Source organism: Elephantulus edwardii, unplaced genomic scaffold, assembly GCF_000299155.1.
Source record: "Elephantulus edwardii isolate Elephantulus edwardi_28Jun2011 unplaced genomic scaffold, EleEdw1.0 scaffold00222, whole genome shotgun sequence".
Classification (NCBI taxonomy): Eukaryota; Metazoa; Chordata; class Mammalia; order Macroscelidea; family Macroscelididae; genus Elephantulus; species Elephantulus edwardii.
This window is the reverse complement of record NW_006399972.1, coordinates 3,937,501-3,956,615: the sequence shown is the minus strand read 5'-3', so window position 1 is coordinate 3,956,615 and position 19,115 is coordinate 3,937,501. Positions and strand designations below refer to the sequence as shown.

The 19,115-nt window shown below is 45.9% G+C and overlaps 1 protein-coding gene across 1 annotated transcript in view; it reads right to left on the bottom strand.

Moving 5' to 3' along the window:
- Positions 1-19,115, bottom strand: part of APBB2 (amyloid beta (A4) precursor protein-binding, family B, member 2) — a 256,008-nt gene that overhangs the window by 127,129 nt on the left and 109,764 nt on the right. Inside the window, exons 4-6 of the mRNA XM_006898190.1 lie at positions 14,204-14,266; positions 13,704-13,789; positions 13,549-13,609 (exon numbers count right to left, since the gene is read on the bottom strand). Coding sequence (XP_006898252.1) covers positions 13,549-13,609; positions 13,704-13,789; positions 14,204-14,266 — 210 coding nt within the window. The remainder of the gene's footprint in view (positions 1-13,548; positions 13,610-13,703; positions 13,790-14,203; positions 14,267-19,115) is intronic.

The window sequence follows — 19,115 nt, the reverse complement described above, 5'->3', positions numbered from 1 at the left end:
CCCATCGCTACAGTCACTTTGTCAATCCACCTGGTTGAAGGTCTTAATGACCCAAAGCATGATGTCCTTCTCCAAGAAATAGCCTTTCCCAGCCACTTGCCCAAAACACGTGATACAGAACTTTGCCATCCTTTGCCTCCAAGGACCACTCTGGCTGCACCTTCTCCAAGACATATCTGTTTGTTCTTTTGGCTGAAGGCAAAGAATACCAGAAAAGATGTCTATTGGTGCTTTAGTGACTATGCAAAGGCATTTGACTGTGTGAATCATAATAAATTAGGGCTAACCCTGAGAAGAATGGGAATCCCTAAACATTTAATTGTGCTCATGCAAAACCTAAACCTAGACCAGGAAAAAGCAGCTCTGACCCCTTCATTTGACTTTATCCACACAGAAGCCAAAATTGCTAACTCACTTTAATTGATGCAACTAATGGAGTCCATTAGAGTATTAAAAGGGTAGGGGGACACAACCAAAAAACTCTGACAACTCCAAACCATTGGAGGAAAAAAAATCCTGCTTCATGCTTAGACTTGGAGATTCAAAGCATGTATACGTGAATCTCATTTGGTCTCACATTAGCTGTGTCAGGCTTCTGCACTACGTAAGAGCATCAGTTCATTGATGAAACTGAAAAAAAGCAAAGTCGAGGGAGGTCAAGTGACTTACTGAAAGCCACACAGCTTACCATCAACAGAACTGGGGCTCAGACTCAACTCAGACGCACAGTGGAACCAACTCAGAGCTGACCTTCGAGCAGGTTTTCGGAGGCTCAATGACATGAGAGAAGACTGCCTATCTTTCTAAGACAGAGCGACTGGTGGGTTCAAACTGCTTACCTCTGAGTTGGGAGTGTAACTCCTCACCCACTAGGCCACACTGAAATACAAAACTAAAATCTACGGCCCATCAGTTTGAGAAAAGGAGGAATTAAAATGGACCACAGAGACAAATATTTCTATTCTTTTCAGACAATGGAGGGTGAGCAAGCCAACATCTGACCATTGCTGGCAGGTGCAGCTGAGTCTACTAAGCCTCCTGGTTGACCCCTGGGGATCTGACCAACGGATCTGGCCCTTGCCCTGCCTGCGTCAATCTCCTCCACGTCCAAGTTCATTGGTACAGTCACTGGGTCAACTCCTCTTGATAAGGGTCTTCCTCTCTTTCTCTGCTCGTTTACCTTTCTTGACAATAAAATGTCACCACCCTTGCTTCTAAAGAGCATGCTGGTTGCACTTCCCCTAAGAGAGATTGGTCTGTGTGGTTTTGGTAGTCCACGGGACCAGCACAGAACTAGGCTGTAATGCAGAGCATTGTGCATGTGATCACCATGAAACAGTGGCCAGCTCCAAGGCAGCCACTACCAACAAGAACCACTGCTTAGTGAATTTCCCTCAGATGTGCCCTTCAAGAGGAAGCCATTGCGAGTGCATACACAGTTGCAACTCACCATGAAATAGTGGCCAGTTCTAAGGCAGCCACTACAAACAAGAACCACTGCTTAGTGAATTTCCCTTAAATCTGTCCTTCAAGAGGAGGTCATTGCGAGTGCATACACAGTTGCAACTCACCTTTCTCTCAAAGTCAAAACAGGACCCAATCCCCTGCCCACAAGTTGATACTGACTCCTGAGAACCCTGCACTGGTTTCTGGGGCTGTAAATCTTTAAGGGAGAAGAATGCCCATCTTTCTCCCAAGGAGCAACTGGTGGGCTAGAACTGCTGACCTTCCGGCTAGCAGCCCAACACTTAACCTATTAGCCTGGGCAGTTACCACTCTGAATTCTTGTTCTCATCTTCCCTGTTGCATTTTTTTTCTGCTGGCCTTCTCCTTGGTCTGAGCTCACAGAATCTTGTCTGTAACAGAAATAGATGTTGAATGTGTGAATGAAATCGTTGCAAACAGTCGACAACTGTCATTCCTGGTGTCATTTTGGAGGCTGAGAACATGGAAGCAGGACTACTGGAAGGATTTCCTTATAAGCAGCAGAGACAAGACAGTAAACAACTCCCCTGGTGCTGTAATCCACAGGGAATTTTGCGGCTAACCCGCCGGATGAGCCTTTCTGGTAGTTTGAATAAACGAACAGCTCCTTGATGGGCAATCCCTTTCTGCGTGATTGACAACTTCAGGAATGCTGTGGAGGATCAGCTGTGAGTTGGTTCTGACCCAACAGCAATGGGTTTGTGGCTTTTTGAGTCAAGAAATGGAAAACCTCTGGTGAGAGAGTGTGTAACACACAAGATGGTGAACTGAGCCCCAGCTGCTTTGAGGAGAAAGATGGGGAATCTCCTCCTGTAAAGATTTACAGCCTCAGCAACCTGGGGGAAGGGAGTTCAGGTGCCCTGGTCTGAATCTACCAGTTGCTCTGGAAGATGGGCACACTCCTCTCACGTGATTTACAGCCTCCACAAACCTGCTTGAAGGGCAGCTATAAGTCAACTTGGACTCGATGGCAATGAATGAGGATGAACATGATGAGTTGGCATTGACTCGAGGGCACCGGTACAAGGGTACCATCTGTCACGAGGTGGTCAGGCCACAACTTCAGAGAAATCTCGGCTTGACAACTGCTGGCTCTTTGCTGAGCAGCCTTGAAATCCTGGCTTTGGGACGTCTGGGCCTGACCACCTGGCCCTGCCCGCGGGCGTGAGCCCGCTGGACACCACAGAGTTGCTGCTCCACCTGGGACTGCTCCGTCCTGTAAGTATCATGACCCAGGTCCTGGGGACCGGCTCACACACCTGCTGCCCTGCCCTCTCTGGATCCCCAACTTTGGCACCACATTTCAGCGCCCCTGCTTCCTCCCCTGAGGTGCTCCCAGGGAAGAGAGGTGTCTGCCTTTCCCTGATTAACCTTAATTGTGCGAGATCTGCCTGCCACAGGGCGCAGCTGTCAAGGGCTGGCTGACAATGCATCTTGCTCAACAGCGCCCTTCAGAACTTGGGTCTCAGCGCGTGCCTGCCAATTCCTCGACTGCTCCTCTGGCCAAGTGTGGTGACCAGACATTAATCAGGGACAGGGAGCCTGGGCCCTGCCAGGAACACAGCATTGTGCTGGCTGTGCTGGCAAACGACGCGAGGACGGCAGTTTTGGAAACACCAAGTTGTCCCTTGGCTAGAAAGCAAAATGAGCATTCATGGCCAACGGCAATGAGGACAGGGGCCACGAGGGCCAGCTCCACGCAGTGCAAACGCCAGGCGCAGGCCAGGCCGCCTGGCTTCGTGGACCTCCTGTGCCAGGCAGGTCCTCACTGTCAGCTTACCCTACAAGCAAGGTAAGCACAGGCTTACTGAGGTTTGATCCGCAGTGAACAATCTCATTTTCGTTCCCCACTAAGTCAGAGATTCTGCTTTTAGGTCTGGCTGGCATGTGCCTCTCTCCCAACCCTGCAGCACTTTCCCAGAGAATCACACACTTTTGTTTCAAATTTACAATTCCTGCCTAAGTAAGCCAGGTGAGTCCCGGCTGACCTATACTGACTGATCTGCAGTGACCAGCTCCACATGAGCCCTGCTCATTACAGGTCAGTCAGTAAGCTCAAGGGTGCCCGTGTCTACCTTGCTCACTGGGCACTCTACACTGCACGCCTCGAGGGGAAGACTTTGCCCTCCTCTCCTCCTGCTCCTTCTCCCTAGAATGGAGTGGGATGATGCCTGACTGCCCTTTGTGAATGTGGCCCTGGAAGCTACATATGTGTGGCCTGCACGCCATTGTGCTGGGACGTGGCAAATTAACTGTTAGCTGGGTACCTTGGTTTCTCAGTTCAACGTGTGTGTTTCGAGGGATCGTCTGTGAAATGGGAATGACACTGGGGGCCCACCATGTCTCTCAAAGACAGCCTCAAGAAGAGTTCTTCCTCACATCCCATGTGCAGGAAGCGCTGTGCGTGCATGCGTGTGTGTGTGCGCGTGCACGCGTACGCGTACCTATTTCTCTACCCTTCAGATTCGCCTGTGATGGCCTTGTCCAGAACATGGTGGATATGGTAGAGTGAAGCCAAGTCATTTCCAAGCACAATCTTTATCTCACCTGCTGGTTCAGTGCCTGCTTCTTAAAAGCAGACACCATGTAAGAAAGCTAGTAGACCACCTGCAGATTACCACTGCGAGGATCCCCACAATATGTGGGTGAAATGTCACACAAAGAGAACCGCAAGAAGACGTCATCTTGGAAGTGAACCATCAACTCCAGCTACCCCACACCACCTAACCTTGCCTGAACCCACAAGGCTGTCAGCAAAATAAAGTTCTGGGGTAGTTTGTTCCATGCTGCTGTTGTTAGGTGCCACTGAGCTGAGTATGATTCAGTGACCCTAGGAACAGCTGACCTAAACCCTGCCCTATCCTGTGCCATCCTCATCGTCTCTAACACACTAGAGCCCACTGCTTAAGTGACCGTGTCCATCCATTTTGCTGGGGTCTTCCTCACCTTCACTGGCCAACATCTTTCCAAGGATGATGCCTCTTTTCAATAGCCTCACCTAGCTACATATTCAAAGTGTGAAAGACAGAGCTTTACCATCTTTGCCTCCAAGGAACACTCTGGCTACACTTTTCCCAAAAGGTATCTTTTGTTCTTTTGGCAGTCCATGGGATATTCAGGACTCTTCTCCAGCACCACAGCCTAAAAGATAGCAATTTGTCTTTTTTCATCCTTATTCACTGTCCAGTTCTGATGCATATCAGGTCACTGAGAAGACCATGGGCTGTTGAGTAGTACAGTTCACTGTGGTCTTCAAGCTGACACCACTGCTCTTCAGCGTTTTGGAGAGGTCCCTGACAGCAGACGTGCTCAATGCAACAACGTCTCCTGATTTCCTGACTGCTGGTACCAAGCCTGCTGACTGCTGATCCAAGGAAGATGAACTCATTGACAGCGTCAATTCTTTCTCCATCTATCGTGGTGACTGTAGGTCCCACGGGGAGGACCCCACTGACTCACAGTGACCGTCCATTGGGTTTCTAAGGCTGTAAATCTTTACGGGAGGACACACCTCATCGATTTTCCACAGAGCAGCTAGTGGATATGAACCGCTAACCTTTCCTTTAGCAGACCGTGTCCATGTAATGTATTATGTGCTATGCCACCAGAGTTTCAAAGCAATGCTATATGTAGTATCAGAGAAATACAGATGGGCTTCATCTTAGAAGATCTGTTCCTAAAAGTGTTTGTTGAAAATGAACAAAAATTTACATGTAAATTCATTTCTAACATGTCTACACTTGCATTTACTTAAACGAATTCAGATCACTAAACCTTGTTGCAATGCAAATGCATCCTAATGTTTTATGACTAGTTCAGATATCATCTCCTCCCAAGAAGCCGAGAAGCCACCCCTTACACCAGCCAAGGCAGATGCCCTGCCTTAATCCAACATATCAATCTGTACACGGCTCAACATTGGCAACCATGCACTCTATCTGTCTGTTATCTTCAGCTCCTTTAGGTAGGAGCTGTAGCTAATTCCTCTCTGTAGTTGTTGTTATGTATCACAGTCCCCTGTGACTCACAGTGACCTTACACACACCAGCTCTGAACCCTGCCATATTCTGAGCCAATCTCACTGTCTCCAACACACTTACCCCCATTATCCCAGTTACTGAGTCAATCAATCTCATCCAGGGTCTTCCTCTCTTGCTGTCCCTCCACCCTTCTAGTCATGATGATGTCCTTCTCCAAGGACTGGTCCCTCCAAGCCACATGCCCAACGTATATAAGACAGAGCTTCAAAATCCTTGCTTCCAAGGAGTAAATTGGTTTCATCCTCTCTAGGACAGAGCTATTTGCTCTCTTGGCGGTCCATGGTATGTTCAAGACTCTTTTCCAGGACCACAACTGAAAGGCATCAATTCTTCTTCTGTCATCCTTAGTCATTGTTCAGCTCTCTGATGTATAGCAAACAACTGAGAAGACCATGGCCTGGATCAGGCGCACCTTAGTCTCTAGACTGACCTCTTTGCCCTTTAACACTTTGAAGAGGTCCCTGAGAGGAGATTTTCCTAATGCAAATTGTCTCTTGATTTCCTAACTCTTGGTGTCAAGCATGTTGACTGTAGAACCAATCAAGATGAAATGAACAATCTCAATGTCTCCTCCATCTATCATGGTGTAGCCAATTGGCTCAGTGGTGAGAATTTTTGCTTTTAATGTTGAGCTTCAATCCATATTGAAAACTACACCCCTTAGCCTTCTGCCACACTTCAGGTCCTCCTCAGTTTCGGCAAGCAAGGTTATGCCATCTACATAATGAAGGCTGTGGATAAGTCTTCCTCCAATCCTGATGCCACATTCCTCCTCATAAAGTCCAGACTCCTGAATGATTTGTTCTGTGTACAGACTGAAAACGTATGGAGGTAGACAGGAAGTATCCCTGATGCACTTGTTCTCTGATTTTAAACCACGTCCTTGCTCTATTGTGGCAACTTTGTAGTAGGAACAGAAATAATGGTGAATGCATAAAGAATGCATGTGTTAGGGGCTGTCCAAGGACTTACTGTATATCACATTTATAATATATAAACTCATCCGATGTCCAGAATAGCAAGGTGAGGTAGGAGCTATTATTATCCTCACTTTACTATCCACTTCAGATGAGGACACTGAAAAACAGACAAGCCAAGGAACTTGCCTAAAGATATCTGGCAAATAATCTCTTCGAGCCCATGAAGTTTGGCTCCAGAGTCCATGCTTTTAACCATTATACTATACAGCCCCTTTTGGTATTAATCACTAAATTAATGGATCAACAATACTCATCAAATCCAATTTTCTCACACAGATCAAGATTTCTGAAAGAAGAAAACTCATATCACATGAATAAAAATCAACTATAAGAACTATATGCAGGCGTAAAAATCCCATATAAATGCTACATAATGATAATGAATTTGCGATACAGACCAGAAATAAGTCTGAATGAGCAAAGACTCTCCCCACCACTTCCTGTTTATCTATTAGTGCTAATCAAATCAGTAGCCTCTAACAGAAATACTTCATGAAAATCTATGCTAATAGGAGCCAAGGCAGGGCACAGATAAATAGTGCTAAGAGATGAATAGTGGAATGTCATGCGCTTTCATTTCACAAAGTGCCTCAATCCAACTGACGAAAGGATTGGATCATTTCTGCTCCCTTCTCTTCATCTGGAGCAACACATAACCAAAGAGTAACAAAGATTTCACGAAATCCAGTGTTTGGATTTTACAAATGTACATGCAAACCCATTTCTCATTTCAAAGGCCTGCAAGTATGGATTACATCTCAACCTCGAGAAAACAAAACTCCTCACCACTGGACCAACAGGCAACATCATGACAGATGGAGAAGAGAGTGAAATTGTCAGCGATTTCATTTTGTTTGGATCCACAATCAACACCCATGGTAGTGGCAATCAAGAAATCAAAAGACATGTTCAACGGGGAAATCTGCTGCCAAAGGCCTTGCCAAGTGCTTAAGGAGCAAGGATGTCAGTTTAAAGACAAAGGTGTACCTGATCCTAGTCACGGTCTTTTTCAGTTACTTCCTATGCATCTGAAAGTTGGACAGGAAGTACGGATGCCAGAAGAAGAAATGATGCCGTCAAGAACTCAAGGTCCCCTGGGCTGTCAAAAGGGAAGTCTATTTGGAGGAAGTACAACCAGGATGCTCCTTAGAGGCAAAGGATGGTGAAACTTCATCTCACATACATCTCATATCCTCAGAAAAAAGCATCCTGCTGGGATAGGTGGAGGATCGGAGAAGGAGAAGCCTCTCAACCAGATGGATTGACAAAGTGACTGTAACAATGGGCAGCGCATGTGAGAAATGGTGAGGACGGTGCAGGACAGGGCAAAGTTCAGATCTGCTGTTCAGAAGTTTGCTACAAATCAGGGTTGACTCGACGGGCATCTCACAACAAACAGCAATGACTGACTGGACAGAAACTGCCAGGCATCTGAGAGCTGGCTGCAAGCTGCTCCAACAGCCCTGGAAGGTAAGATAAAAATACACTCTCTGCTCCTCACCAAAGACAGATGAAAGCGTGCACGTTATTGCCTGGGACAGCATGGGACCCACTGGCGTGTGTTAGAAAGAGGAGTCCCTTCTCTCACTACTCAAAGCGCTATCTGCAGAGCACCAGCAGCAGCAGCAGCACCACTGACTGAGGGCTTGCAAACACAGCACCACAGCTTGGCCCTGATGATACAATCAGCAGGTGCCCACAGGTAAAGGCTGAGGAAGCAGTTCAATGCTCAGCAGCGAATGAAGACGCTGCTGATTCAAACCTACCTAGTAGCTCCACGATGAGCGGCGCTAACCAGACGAATGGGCATCATGGCGGTGCAAATCCACCAGATGCTGCATAGGAGAAAGATGGGTGTCTCCTCCTGCTATGACTTTCAGTCTTGGAAACTCAATGGAGGGAAGTTAAGAGCTGGAGCAAGTTTGTTTGTTTTGCAGTTGTTTTTTTTAATAGTTTATGTATTCAAAACAGCTTTCTTACTTTATTGACAGTTTATAGTTTAAAAAGGAAAAAAAGGGGTAGCACCTATTCTTGACCAACTGTCATATAAAGTGAGGGGAACAATAATTTTAGAGACATGCCTGACTGCAGACTTATACAAAGCAATATGTCTCCTGATCGCCTGACTGCTAATTGTTGTTGGCGTGTACTGCAGAGTCAGAACTGACCCATGGCGGAACCTCCGGCAGGTTTTCAGAGGCAGTTAATCACACAGGAGGAGACTGCCCATCTTTCTCCCTTTGGGATTGTGGTGCAGCTTCTTGCCACGAGGCCATTAGAGCTCAGCAGCAAGTTTGAGGTCTGAGTTTGATGTGGGTCTGCATAAAAGGCATGGTGATCTACTCCTGTAAATACTACAGCCAACAAATTGCTCCAGGGCAAGTTCTGCTGTCACATGAGGTTGCTAGAACATCCAACAACAAAGTCTGAAAGACACCGCACAGGACTGGACCACGTGAATTTGGCTGTAAGAAAGCAGAGTCTGCCCTCAAACAATGACCCTTCAGGTCCTCACTCATCCTGACACCCAACATCTCTGCCACTTCAAGCCCAAAGATGCAGCCAGTCAGAGTTACCTTATCATCATCTCAGGGAACCGAGAACTGAAGGCAGGTGGAGACGGTACTTTCTTGGGTTTGGGAGTCAGGTCCATAAGGAGTTGTGCTGCAAAGCCAAAGGCCTCTCTGGAAGTTTGAATCCTCCAAGTTGCTCCCCAGGAGAAAGGCGGACAATCTCCTCGCATGCGAGCTACTGCTTCTGAAAACCCACCGGTGGCCCCGACCTGATGTTATTCATTTGCTGTTACATTTAATCATCAACAGCTCCTCCTCAGATCAACACCACGTGAGTCACAGAGCTGTGTTCCACCGGGGTTTCAGCAGGGATTTTCAAAAGCAGATTGCCCGCCCTTTCTTCCAAGGCACCTGGGGGTGAATCCGAACTTCCAACCTTAAGGCAAGTTCATCAAACATTCTTCCACCAGGCACTCACTCAAATGAAACATGAACCAGTTGCCGTGAAAATGATTCTTCTGACTCATAGAAACCCCACGTGTGTCACCAAATTGTGCTCCTTACAACAGTTCAATCGCCGAGTTTTTGAAAGTAAATCACCAAGTTTTTCTTCCAAGGCACCTTGTGTGAACTCAAACTTCCAAACTCTGGGTCAGTGGTCAAGCACCCACTAATACTTTGCAACACAAACCAAATTTCGCCAAGTGGAAATTTCCTCACAAGTTTCATTAAAAGATGTTCATTTTCACTGTTGCCCACAAGGTGGCAGAACCATCTCCTTTATAGAAATCTGAGCCGTTACACAAAGGATAGGAAAAAACCTCAAAAGAACTAGGGCATATTTTCAAAGATTAAGTTTTCTACATTTGGATTGTAACTGGCTCTTACTTTAATGGTAAATCCCTTTTATCAAGCATTTCACCAGACCCATACTGAGAGCTGTTGAGAAAGGAAAGCTTTACAAGGCTTAGCGTGGATTATTAATATTAAAGTAGGAAGAGAACAGGGAAAGCTGGAGAATAAGGATTTAGAAATGGCAACTAACTGACTTCCCAAATATGGCAAAGGGTACGCCTCTTGGAAAACCAGGCACAAGAGGCAATATCAGTGAGAGGAAGCTAGATTTGAATAAACAAGAATTTAAAAAAACTCTTTTCTCATTATTCAAAATAGCCAAAAGAAAACAGAGCAAAGTATTTAAGATTATGATAACGAGTCATGTTTTTAATTTAAAAATAGGCAGGGACTAAGAGCCACATAGTATCCCAGCCTGGACCTAATGAGAAAAACTGGTAAAAGCGGAATAAAGTGTATGACTTGTAAAGACCCCATGCTCAACAGACCTGAACTCGATCCTGTCCCGTGTGCCCTCATCATTTGTCACATATGTGAGCCCACTGCTGAGGTCCTGGTGCCCACCCATCTGGCTGAAGGAGTTACTGAACAACATCGTTAATACCACATGAGAGCAAAATGTTGCTGAAGATCATCCAGACTGGCTAGACCAGTCCACGGAAAGCTTAGCGAATAGTTAGTTCTGTAATGGTCTTTAGTTACTGTTGTTATTGAATACTATCGAGTCAGAACTGAACCACAGCTGACCCTCTACTGGGCTTTCAGAAGCACTAAATCCCACAGGAGGCGATGTCCTTGGTTATAAAGATGTCAGGGTTCAAGAAAAGCTGAGTGAAGGGGATATGAGAACTCTTATGATGAAGCTGGGCTTCCTTCTAAAAGGAACAGAGTAGATCCACAACAGGCCTTGGGCTAGAGACGAGAAGCAGAAAACTTTCAGCAAGCAATACAACATTGGACAAAAAAAGGAGAAAGCTGGGCCCAGATACAGCAGACCCCTGCCCAATCCTCGTACTGGTGGTGGGCTCAGAAGCTACCTCTACTCCACATCCTCGGCCTTTGCTGAGGGCCCTTTTCAAACACCTGGTATTACGGCAAATGACTCCCAGCCTGTCTTCCTGCACTGCTGTGTTCATCTCCTGCCATAAGCTTTCTCTCTAAAGGTCCAGCATGCTAATGGCAGACCAAGGACTTGTGCAGAATGCCCCAGAACCACTTGCTGCCCTCCTGCCGGGATGTGCTCAGACTTAAGCAAAATCTATTAGGGGAAGCAGAGGCCTTGCCGGCAGGTCTGCGATTCTCAAAGACAACTGGGCACCTGCAGGGGGAGGAGATGGTGCTGGAGCAGCCCAGGTCTGGGGCCTGCAGGGTGCTTCCCATTTAACTAAGGGAACTCACTGCCTTCAGGTCAGAACTACGTCACAGCTGACCCTCCTGCATGTTTTCCAAGGCTGTAAATCACACAGGAGGAGATGGCCCAGAGTCCCGTGGATTCAAACAGTGAATGAAGGCACCACCCACCTTTAGATGTGCGCTGCAACTCCCTATGGACTAACACCTCTAGAGCTCAACTACTGAGGGAAGCAATTTGTTCCTTGTAGAGAACACTTGCTTTGTTGCTGTTTCTACGTGCCATCGGGTGCAACTCACTGCGACTCTGTGAACAACAGATGTGAACCCTGACCTATCCTGTGTCATCCGCGTCATCTCTGACATGCCTGAGCCCAAGTGCTGCAGGCACTTGTCAACCCCAAAAGGTCTTCCTCTCTTTTGCTAATCCTCCAGCTCTCCAAGCATGACCTCCCTCTCCAACGAACAGCCTCTCCTAGCCGCATGCACGAGGCTTCGCCGTTCTTGCCTCCAAGTAGTACTCTGACTGTACTCTCTCAAAGACACTTTTCTTTGTTCTTCTGGCAGTCCACAGGATATTCAGTGCTCTTCAATACCACAACTCAAAGATTCTTCTCGAAGAGGATCTAGATGGCATTCTACCCTCTCTAGAAGACAGGGGCACAGAGTGGAATTTTCTGGTGGCCCTGGCACCACTTACATGATTCATGAGGATGGGGGTATGATGAACAACAACCAAAAAAGGGAACTTTGTTTCTCCTTTCTTCTGCGGGCTCCCTCTAAACTTGGGAGGGTGTTTTAAAATGCTATGTAACATTCTGGGATATCTGAATGGTGAGTATTGACCCAGTCCATGATTCGGTTGTTGTTGTTAGGTATCACTGAGTTAAGTACGACTCATAGTGACCCTATGAACAAGATTTGAACCCCATGCTATCCTGCGCCATCCTCACACTTCCTGACACACGAGAGCCCACTGCAGCAGTCACGGTGTCAATCCACTTGGTTGAGGGTCTACCCTCCTTTGCCAACCCTACCAGCATCATGTCCCTTTCCAAGAAATAGCCCCTCCTAACAACATGTCTGAAGTATGTGAGGCAAAGCCTTGTCACTCTTGCCTCCAAAGAGCACTCTGGCTGCACCTTCTCTTGAGTTGGTTCACCTGTGTAATCCATCACCTTCTGGGTTTCCTCTCCTGCCATCCTAGAATGGACGTAAATGCCCTGGTTGGATGTGGGGACATGGAGCTAGGAGTTCTCACTTCCCATAAGCCCACACATGGCGATAGGTGACTCCAGGGCACTGCAACCTCTACAGGGTGACACTAGGTACCCGGCTCTGGAACACACAAGGGGTTCGTCACCGCTCTGGTGCCTGGAGGACAACCCATGGGGCTGTTAGCCTGAAATGGGCCACGCCCATCTCCGAACGCCACGGAGCACATATGCCTGGCCAAATTCCTCTCCCCACCAGTCTCATGGCCCAGTTGTGGTAGAGGACAGCAGGAGGCAGACAGTGGGGACAGAGATGAGAAAGTTTAGCAGGGCCTAGGGCACCAGGGGGAAGTACCCAAGAGCTTGTCCTGAGGAATCAAAGCATGGGCAGCTGAGGAGGGACCAGGCTCTAAACCCCAGAGCTGACCTGCCGTCCCACTGGACATTACTTTATATAAGTACTTAATATATAAGAACATATATGCAAAGACAATACAAGAAAGAATTTCAAGACGATGACTGTAAATAGCACTAAGCCCGCACACAGGGCCCTTCTGAGCACATGGCCAGTGCTGCCCTGGCCACACAAGGCTGGGATGGCCCCACAGGAGGCCAGAAGCAATGAACAAGAGTTTCTTCTCATTCCCCATCATAAAGCACAAGCCTTCCTCCTGGACTTATGAATTCCAGTTCATCAAAAGCTCTACTTCCAGTGTGTATGACTGGACACGCACAGGACTGAAGCTACTCTGGAGGAAGGGGTTTGAGGGGGTCTTGTACCCACCTAGTCAATTACCCTTCTCATTGTTCTTAAAGACAGAACTTGGTTAATCTTCAAAGGCTTTGGAAGCCCACCCATGTTGCATCCCTTCCTTGTCCAGAAGTGAGATAGAGGAAGAGAAAGGCAGAGTTTTTTGGTTACAGAAAACCTGAAACTAACCCGACCTACAGGTTTTCTTAAGGTACGGAGGAGGTGAGAAATACAGAGGATTGAGGATAATTAACCCTAACATGGCTTTAGGCTGGAAGGTCTGTCACAATTAGGTCATGAACAAAGTCATCGCTGGGGTACAGGGACATTGTGGTCACGGGACGCACATGTCTTACCCACCTTGGATTCCGGATCGCTGTTGATACTACAAGAATCATCATCGTCAGCATGTGGGACATTTCTACAAAGGAAAACATGAAATTGGACTTAGCGTTGGGGTACAAATTCCAGCAGCACAAAGCTACACGTGCCAGCAGCCCATCCCCGGGTCCTACCTGAGTTTCAAAGATGCATAGCGTAGAGTTGCTCCTTCGAACTCTTTCAAACTGGGGTCGGGGTTAACGGTGGCTGCGTGCAAATCCTAGAGGAAAGGAGACGCCTATTAACGTGGACTGGAGAGGGATGCACCAAGCTCCCTCACATAGCAAAGGAGAGGCAGGTCCTCCGTGCTGACGGCACAGAGAGCACATGAGCTGAGGCACAAAGAAGCATGCAAACGCTGCTGGGTGCTGACTCCGTGCAAGCCTTGTTCTTACGATGGGGAACCGGGCAGCCAGTCAGAAGGCATTCACAAGGGGAGCCATCAGAAGATTACAGCATGTATGTGCACTGAGCAGCCCGAGTAAGAAGCCCCCTTGCACCAGCCCTGCAAGTGCATGGTATTCACAAAGAAAAATATGGACAGCCACAGTCATGCAAAAAAAAAAAAAAAAAAGGCAAACGAAGCAAAACCACCCAGTGTATTAAATGGTCTAAAATCTGACAGGATACTTGCCTTCCAAATGTCACTATTAATCTTTCCCCCATTCAGAACAGCAAAATCACTCCATGGCTGTTTCTAGACATGTAATTATTCACACGGGTAGAGGGGAGAGCACAGTGAATTAAAAAAATAACAAGAAGGAAAAAAAAAGGAAATAAAGAAAAAACACAAGACACTGTTGTTAGCATTGATATTCACAGGATGGGTTAGGAAACAAATTACTCTAAAAGTCATTTGTTAGCACATTTCAGGTCTATTTAGATTGTTATCTAAAAAAACAGACAGAGGGGAAGAAATGGTGCCAGAATTACTTACCAAAAGGAAAAAAAAAACCATACCAACAAAATCGACTAAACAAAGAAAAGCCTACAGATAGATATTAGAAAGTTATTTTCTAAATGTAATCTTAAAATGCTTCCTAGGATTGAATGCCTGTTGTTATTGTTATCTGCCGTCGAATCACCTGCAACTCATAGAGACCCTTTGTACGGCAGCTCTGAACCCTGTGCTGTCCTCATCCAGTCTTACTGATCCTGACACACCTACCCCTTTACCCTAGTTACTGTATCAATCCATCTCATCCAGGTCTTCCTCTCCTGTACCATCCCTCCACCCTTCTGATGTCCTTCTCCACTGACTGGTCCCTCTTGGTGACATGCCCAAAGTGTGTGAGATGGAGCTTGAAAATCCTTGCCTACAAGGAGAAACCTGGTTTCACCATCTCCAGGTCAGACCTATTTCTTTTCCTAGTGGTCCATGGTCTGTTCAAGACTCTTCTTCGGCACCACAACTCAAAGGCACTGATTCTTCTTCTGACATCCTTACTCACTGTCAAGATCTTTGATGCACAGTAAGTAATTGCAAAGACTATGGCCTGGATCAGGTGCACCTTAGTCTCTAGACTGACATTATTGCTCCTCAGCACTTGGGAGAGGTCAATGACAGTGGCCTAAGGTCCCCAATGCAATTAAGTCTTCTGATTTCCTGACTGCTGTTGCCAAGAGTGTTGACTGTGGGACTGAACAAAGCTGTAATTAACAACCTCAATCACTTCTCCATTCACCATGAATTTAATCATCCATCATGGCACACATCTAATTCCACACTAACTTTGTTTCCCCTCATTCTAATGAAATAATTGTTCTCTCCAGGTGGTGATAAAATGAGGGATGGGGAAAATCTACGATCAAGGACTACCTAAGAAAAATCGAGGTCTTTGAATTGTGGTGTTGGAGAAAAGTATAATAGGCAACAGCTCATTGTCTTCCAACAGAACAAGCTCTGTCTTAGAGGGCATGCAACCAAGGTAATAAAGTAAAAAAGGCATCATGTTGGGGAAAAGTGGAAGGTCAGAGGAAGAGAGGAAGACCCTCAACAAGACCCTGACACAGTGACTGTATCAACAGCTTTGGCACGGTGAGGACTGTCATGGTGGTGTAGAACAGGACAAGGTTCAGATCTGTTGTTCACAGGGTTGCTATGAGCTGTAGTTGACTTGATGGCACTCCAAAAACAACAGTGTGACTAAGGCCATAGAAAGCAGAAGTGCATTTACTTGCATGTAAAGGAAAATGAAGATGCAAGGGAAGTCACTGGGCCCAGAGAGACAGCCAGACTTTGCTGGGACTGAACCTAACAAAAACTAGCTCTAAACAGCCTCATATAAATGTCTCCACTTCGTAGAAAGCTCCTGCTTCCATGCCACACTTCTCTCTTTATAAAGTAATATTTGATCATGAAATGATTTTCCAAACCAATTAGAGTACCAAACATGAAACTAGGGCTCGTTGGGAGAACTCTAGAAACTTTTCTTTGAATTTAAACAACTCCTTCCATTCACCTCAGACAACAAGGAAACCTTTTTCTTTCGACTCTGCTGAGTGTCTATTCCTTATTTTACACCTCATACTGGAGGGAAATACCTGATGTGAATAAAACCCAGGGGGCCACCATTATGAATGTGTTCCACTGACATGTCACACAAATTGCTTGCTGCAGCGAATAAGTCAACAATGGAAACTTTTCAACTAATATGGTTTTAAATAAGAGGGAACTACTGACCAGTAACTTGTGCTTGTAATATTAACGTCATGTAAATCCCACTTAGAGCAAAGGTTCCATATGCTGAAAGGTGCATTAAACTCTTAAGAATACTATGAAGGTAGATAAAAACCAATCCCAAGCCCACCGACTCTTCAAGTCAGTTTAGATTCATGGCCAAACCCTTTATCAGGTTTCTGAGGCTGTAAATGCCTCATTTTCCCCCCACATAGCAGCTAATGTATTTGAACTGCAAACCTTTTGGTTGGCAGCCCAACATTTAGCTCATTAGGCCACTAGGGAGCCTTTGCCATTGCAAATTTAAATCCATTAGCACTACCACACGGTGTCATCATTACCTTCTGGGGGTTACACAGTTGAACTGTAAAAAAAGCACTCAGATCGCTGTTTTTATTTTTATAAATAACAGTTTTCTCTTATGAAAGCAAAAGGAGTGCTGCCCAGCCTCTTACTGCAATTCCTAACTCCAATTCCAACCCCAATCTCTTAGTGTAACACCAAAAGAAGGTTCAGTCTTCACTGACGAGAGAAGTCCAACACAGGGGTCTATGAACACCCTGAATGGGGTGGAATGGTTACAGTAGGAAAGTTTTCCAGGAGAGTAGACCTGCAAATGTCCTCATATTCTCTAATGGGTCAGTGGAACAAAAAAGGTATCTAAGTCCCAATGTGGGAAGATTAGTATGTGTGCACTTACTTAATATGTTGTTGTTTTTGGTTTTTTTTGTTGTTGTTGTTGTTATGTGCCGTCAAATCACCTGCAACTCACAGCAACCCTATGTACAACAGCCCTAAACCCTGCTCTATCCTGTGCCAATCTCACTGTCTCTGACACTCCCATCCCAATTACCCCAGTCACTGAATCAATCCACTTCACAGAGGGTCTTACTCTCCTACTTAATATAGTAAGTCAAAATAAAACCAAAAGGAAGAATTCCATTAAAAAAAATGAAAACAGTAACATCTGACAATATTTGATCTACTGAGTTTGAACTGGGAGAAGGACGTGTTGCTGTCTGGTGCCCTCAAGTTGAATGCGACTCACTGTGACCCTATGAACAGTGGATCTGAACCCTGCACTATCCTGTGCCGTCCTCATCATCTCTGGTACACTTAAGCCTATTTCTGACGTTACCACGTTAATCCATCTCATTGGGGGTCTTACTCTCCTTCGATGACCCTCCATCTTTCTAAGCACGACGTCCCCTTCCGAGGCATAGCTTCGCCTGGCTCCATGCCCAAAGTATGAAAGATGATGATCTGCCATACTTGCGTCCGAAGAGCACACTGGCTATATTTTTCTGACATATGTTTGTTCTTTTGGCAGTCCAAGGGCTATTCAGTACTCTTCTCCAACATTGGAACACAAAGGCATCAATTCTTCATCTGTCACCCTTTGGGGACTGTCACTGTCCAGCCCTCTGATGAGGTGATTAAGAAGACCATGGTGTGAAGGAGGCGCACCTTAGTCTTCAAACTGACATCATTGCTCTTCAGCATTATGGATAAGTTCCTGACCACAGACTTTCCCAATCGGTATGGACTACATCTCCACATCAAGAAAATAAAGATCCTTACCACAGGACCAACAGTGAAGATGGTGATAGATGGAGAAAGGATTGAATTGACAAAGGATAGGAAATGATCAATTAGGAAGTTTGTCACTTGCCAGTTGGCTGTACTGTGATACTGGAAGCTATGCTGCCAGTATTTCAAATATCAGCAGGGGCACCCACGGTGGGCAGGTGTAAGCTGAGCTTTCACACTTACACAGGAGTAAGTAGGCAATCCACCTCTGAAATAATGGGCCCTTGAACATGTGTTAACAGGATTAACAATGTCTGCTCCAGAGTCTAAAAGAATTGTGCCCTTTTCATCTGCTCACCCATTCCCATTCACAGCAGTCCTCCACTGGGTTTCTGAAGCTGTCAATCAAGAGGGGAGGAGACTGCCTGTCTTTCTCCATGCAGCTGCTGGTGAACTTGAACTGCCAGAGATGTGCAGACTTTGAGTTAGAGGCACAGCTTACTACTATGCCACTAGAGCTCTCTAATATTAAAATTTTAGAAAGGAAAGTCGTATTTGACAAAAACAATTCCAAATCAGGTATTATCCTGAAGAAAAGCACATGCGCCAGAGCTGGAGAAAGAGTAGTCTGTTTAAATTTCAGAAAAAAACCCTTTAGTACTTAACTATACAGGAACGTAAAGGTTGAAAACTTCTCATGTAAAGGTGGGTTGCGGTTGACGGCATCTTTGAGTTACAATGAACTTCACTAATGACAAGCTGTGCCCTGTACAAAAGCTGGTTATGGAGGTTGTTGAGGTTGTTTGGTGCCGAGTAGTGGACTCTTAACTCCCAGCGACCCTGTGTGTGACAGAAACCACGCCCGATGCTACACCACCTTGTTCTACAAGGCAGTGCGTCATTTAGTGAGTGTTCATTCTCAGACGTTCACTCACAGAGACCTAAGATCAGATTTATAGAGCTATTTCTAGGAAAAGGTGGTAGTAATGGAAAAATAGAACTAACAGGTAACCCAAGATATGTCTTACATCAGAACTGGTTTGCTATGGAGTGACTAGAATGGACTCTTGTACATTGGAGATGACATGTATTTACTTTCTGACTTAAGGGTCTAAGTAAAGTGAAAACTGATTATAGAGCTGAGACTGTGTGAAATGAGCTCTCACGCTAAGGAACATGAGTGAGTTCGCTGGCTAAAGTCCAACAATCACCTTTTATAGATTTAAATAAACAAAGATCCTGTAGAGTTTTAAAAACTTAAAATAATGGTGGTGGTGGTGATGTTATATGCTGTTGAGTCTCTCGTGACTCATAGACTTTAAATAGTGTTGTTATA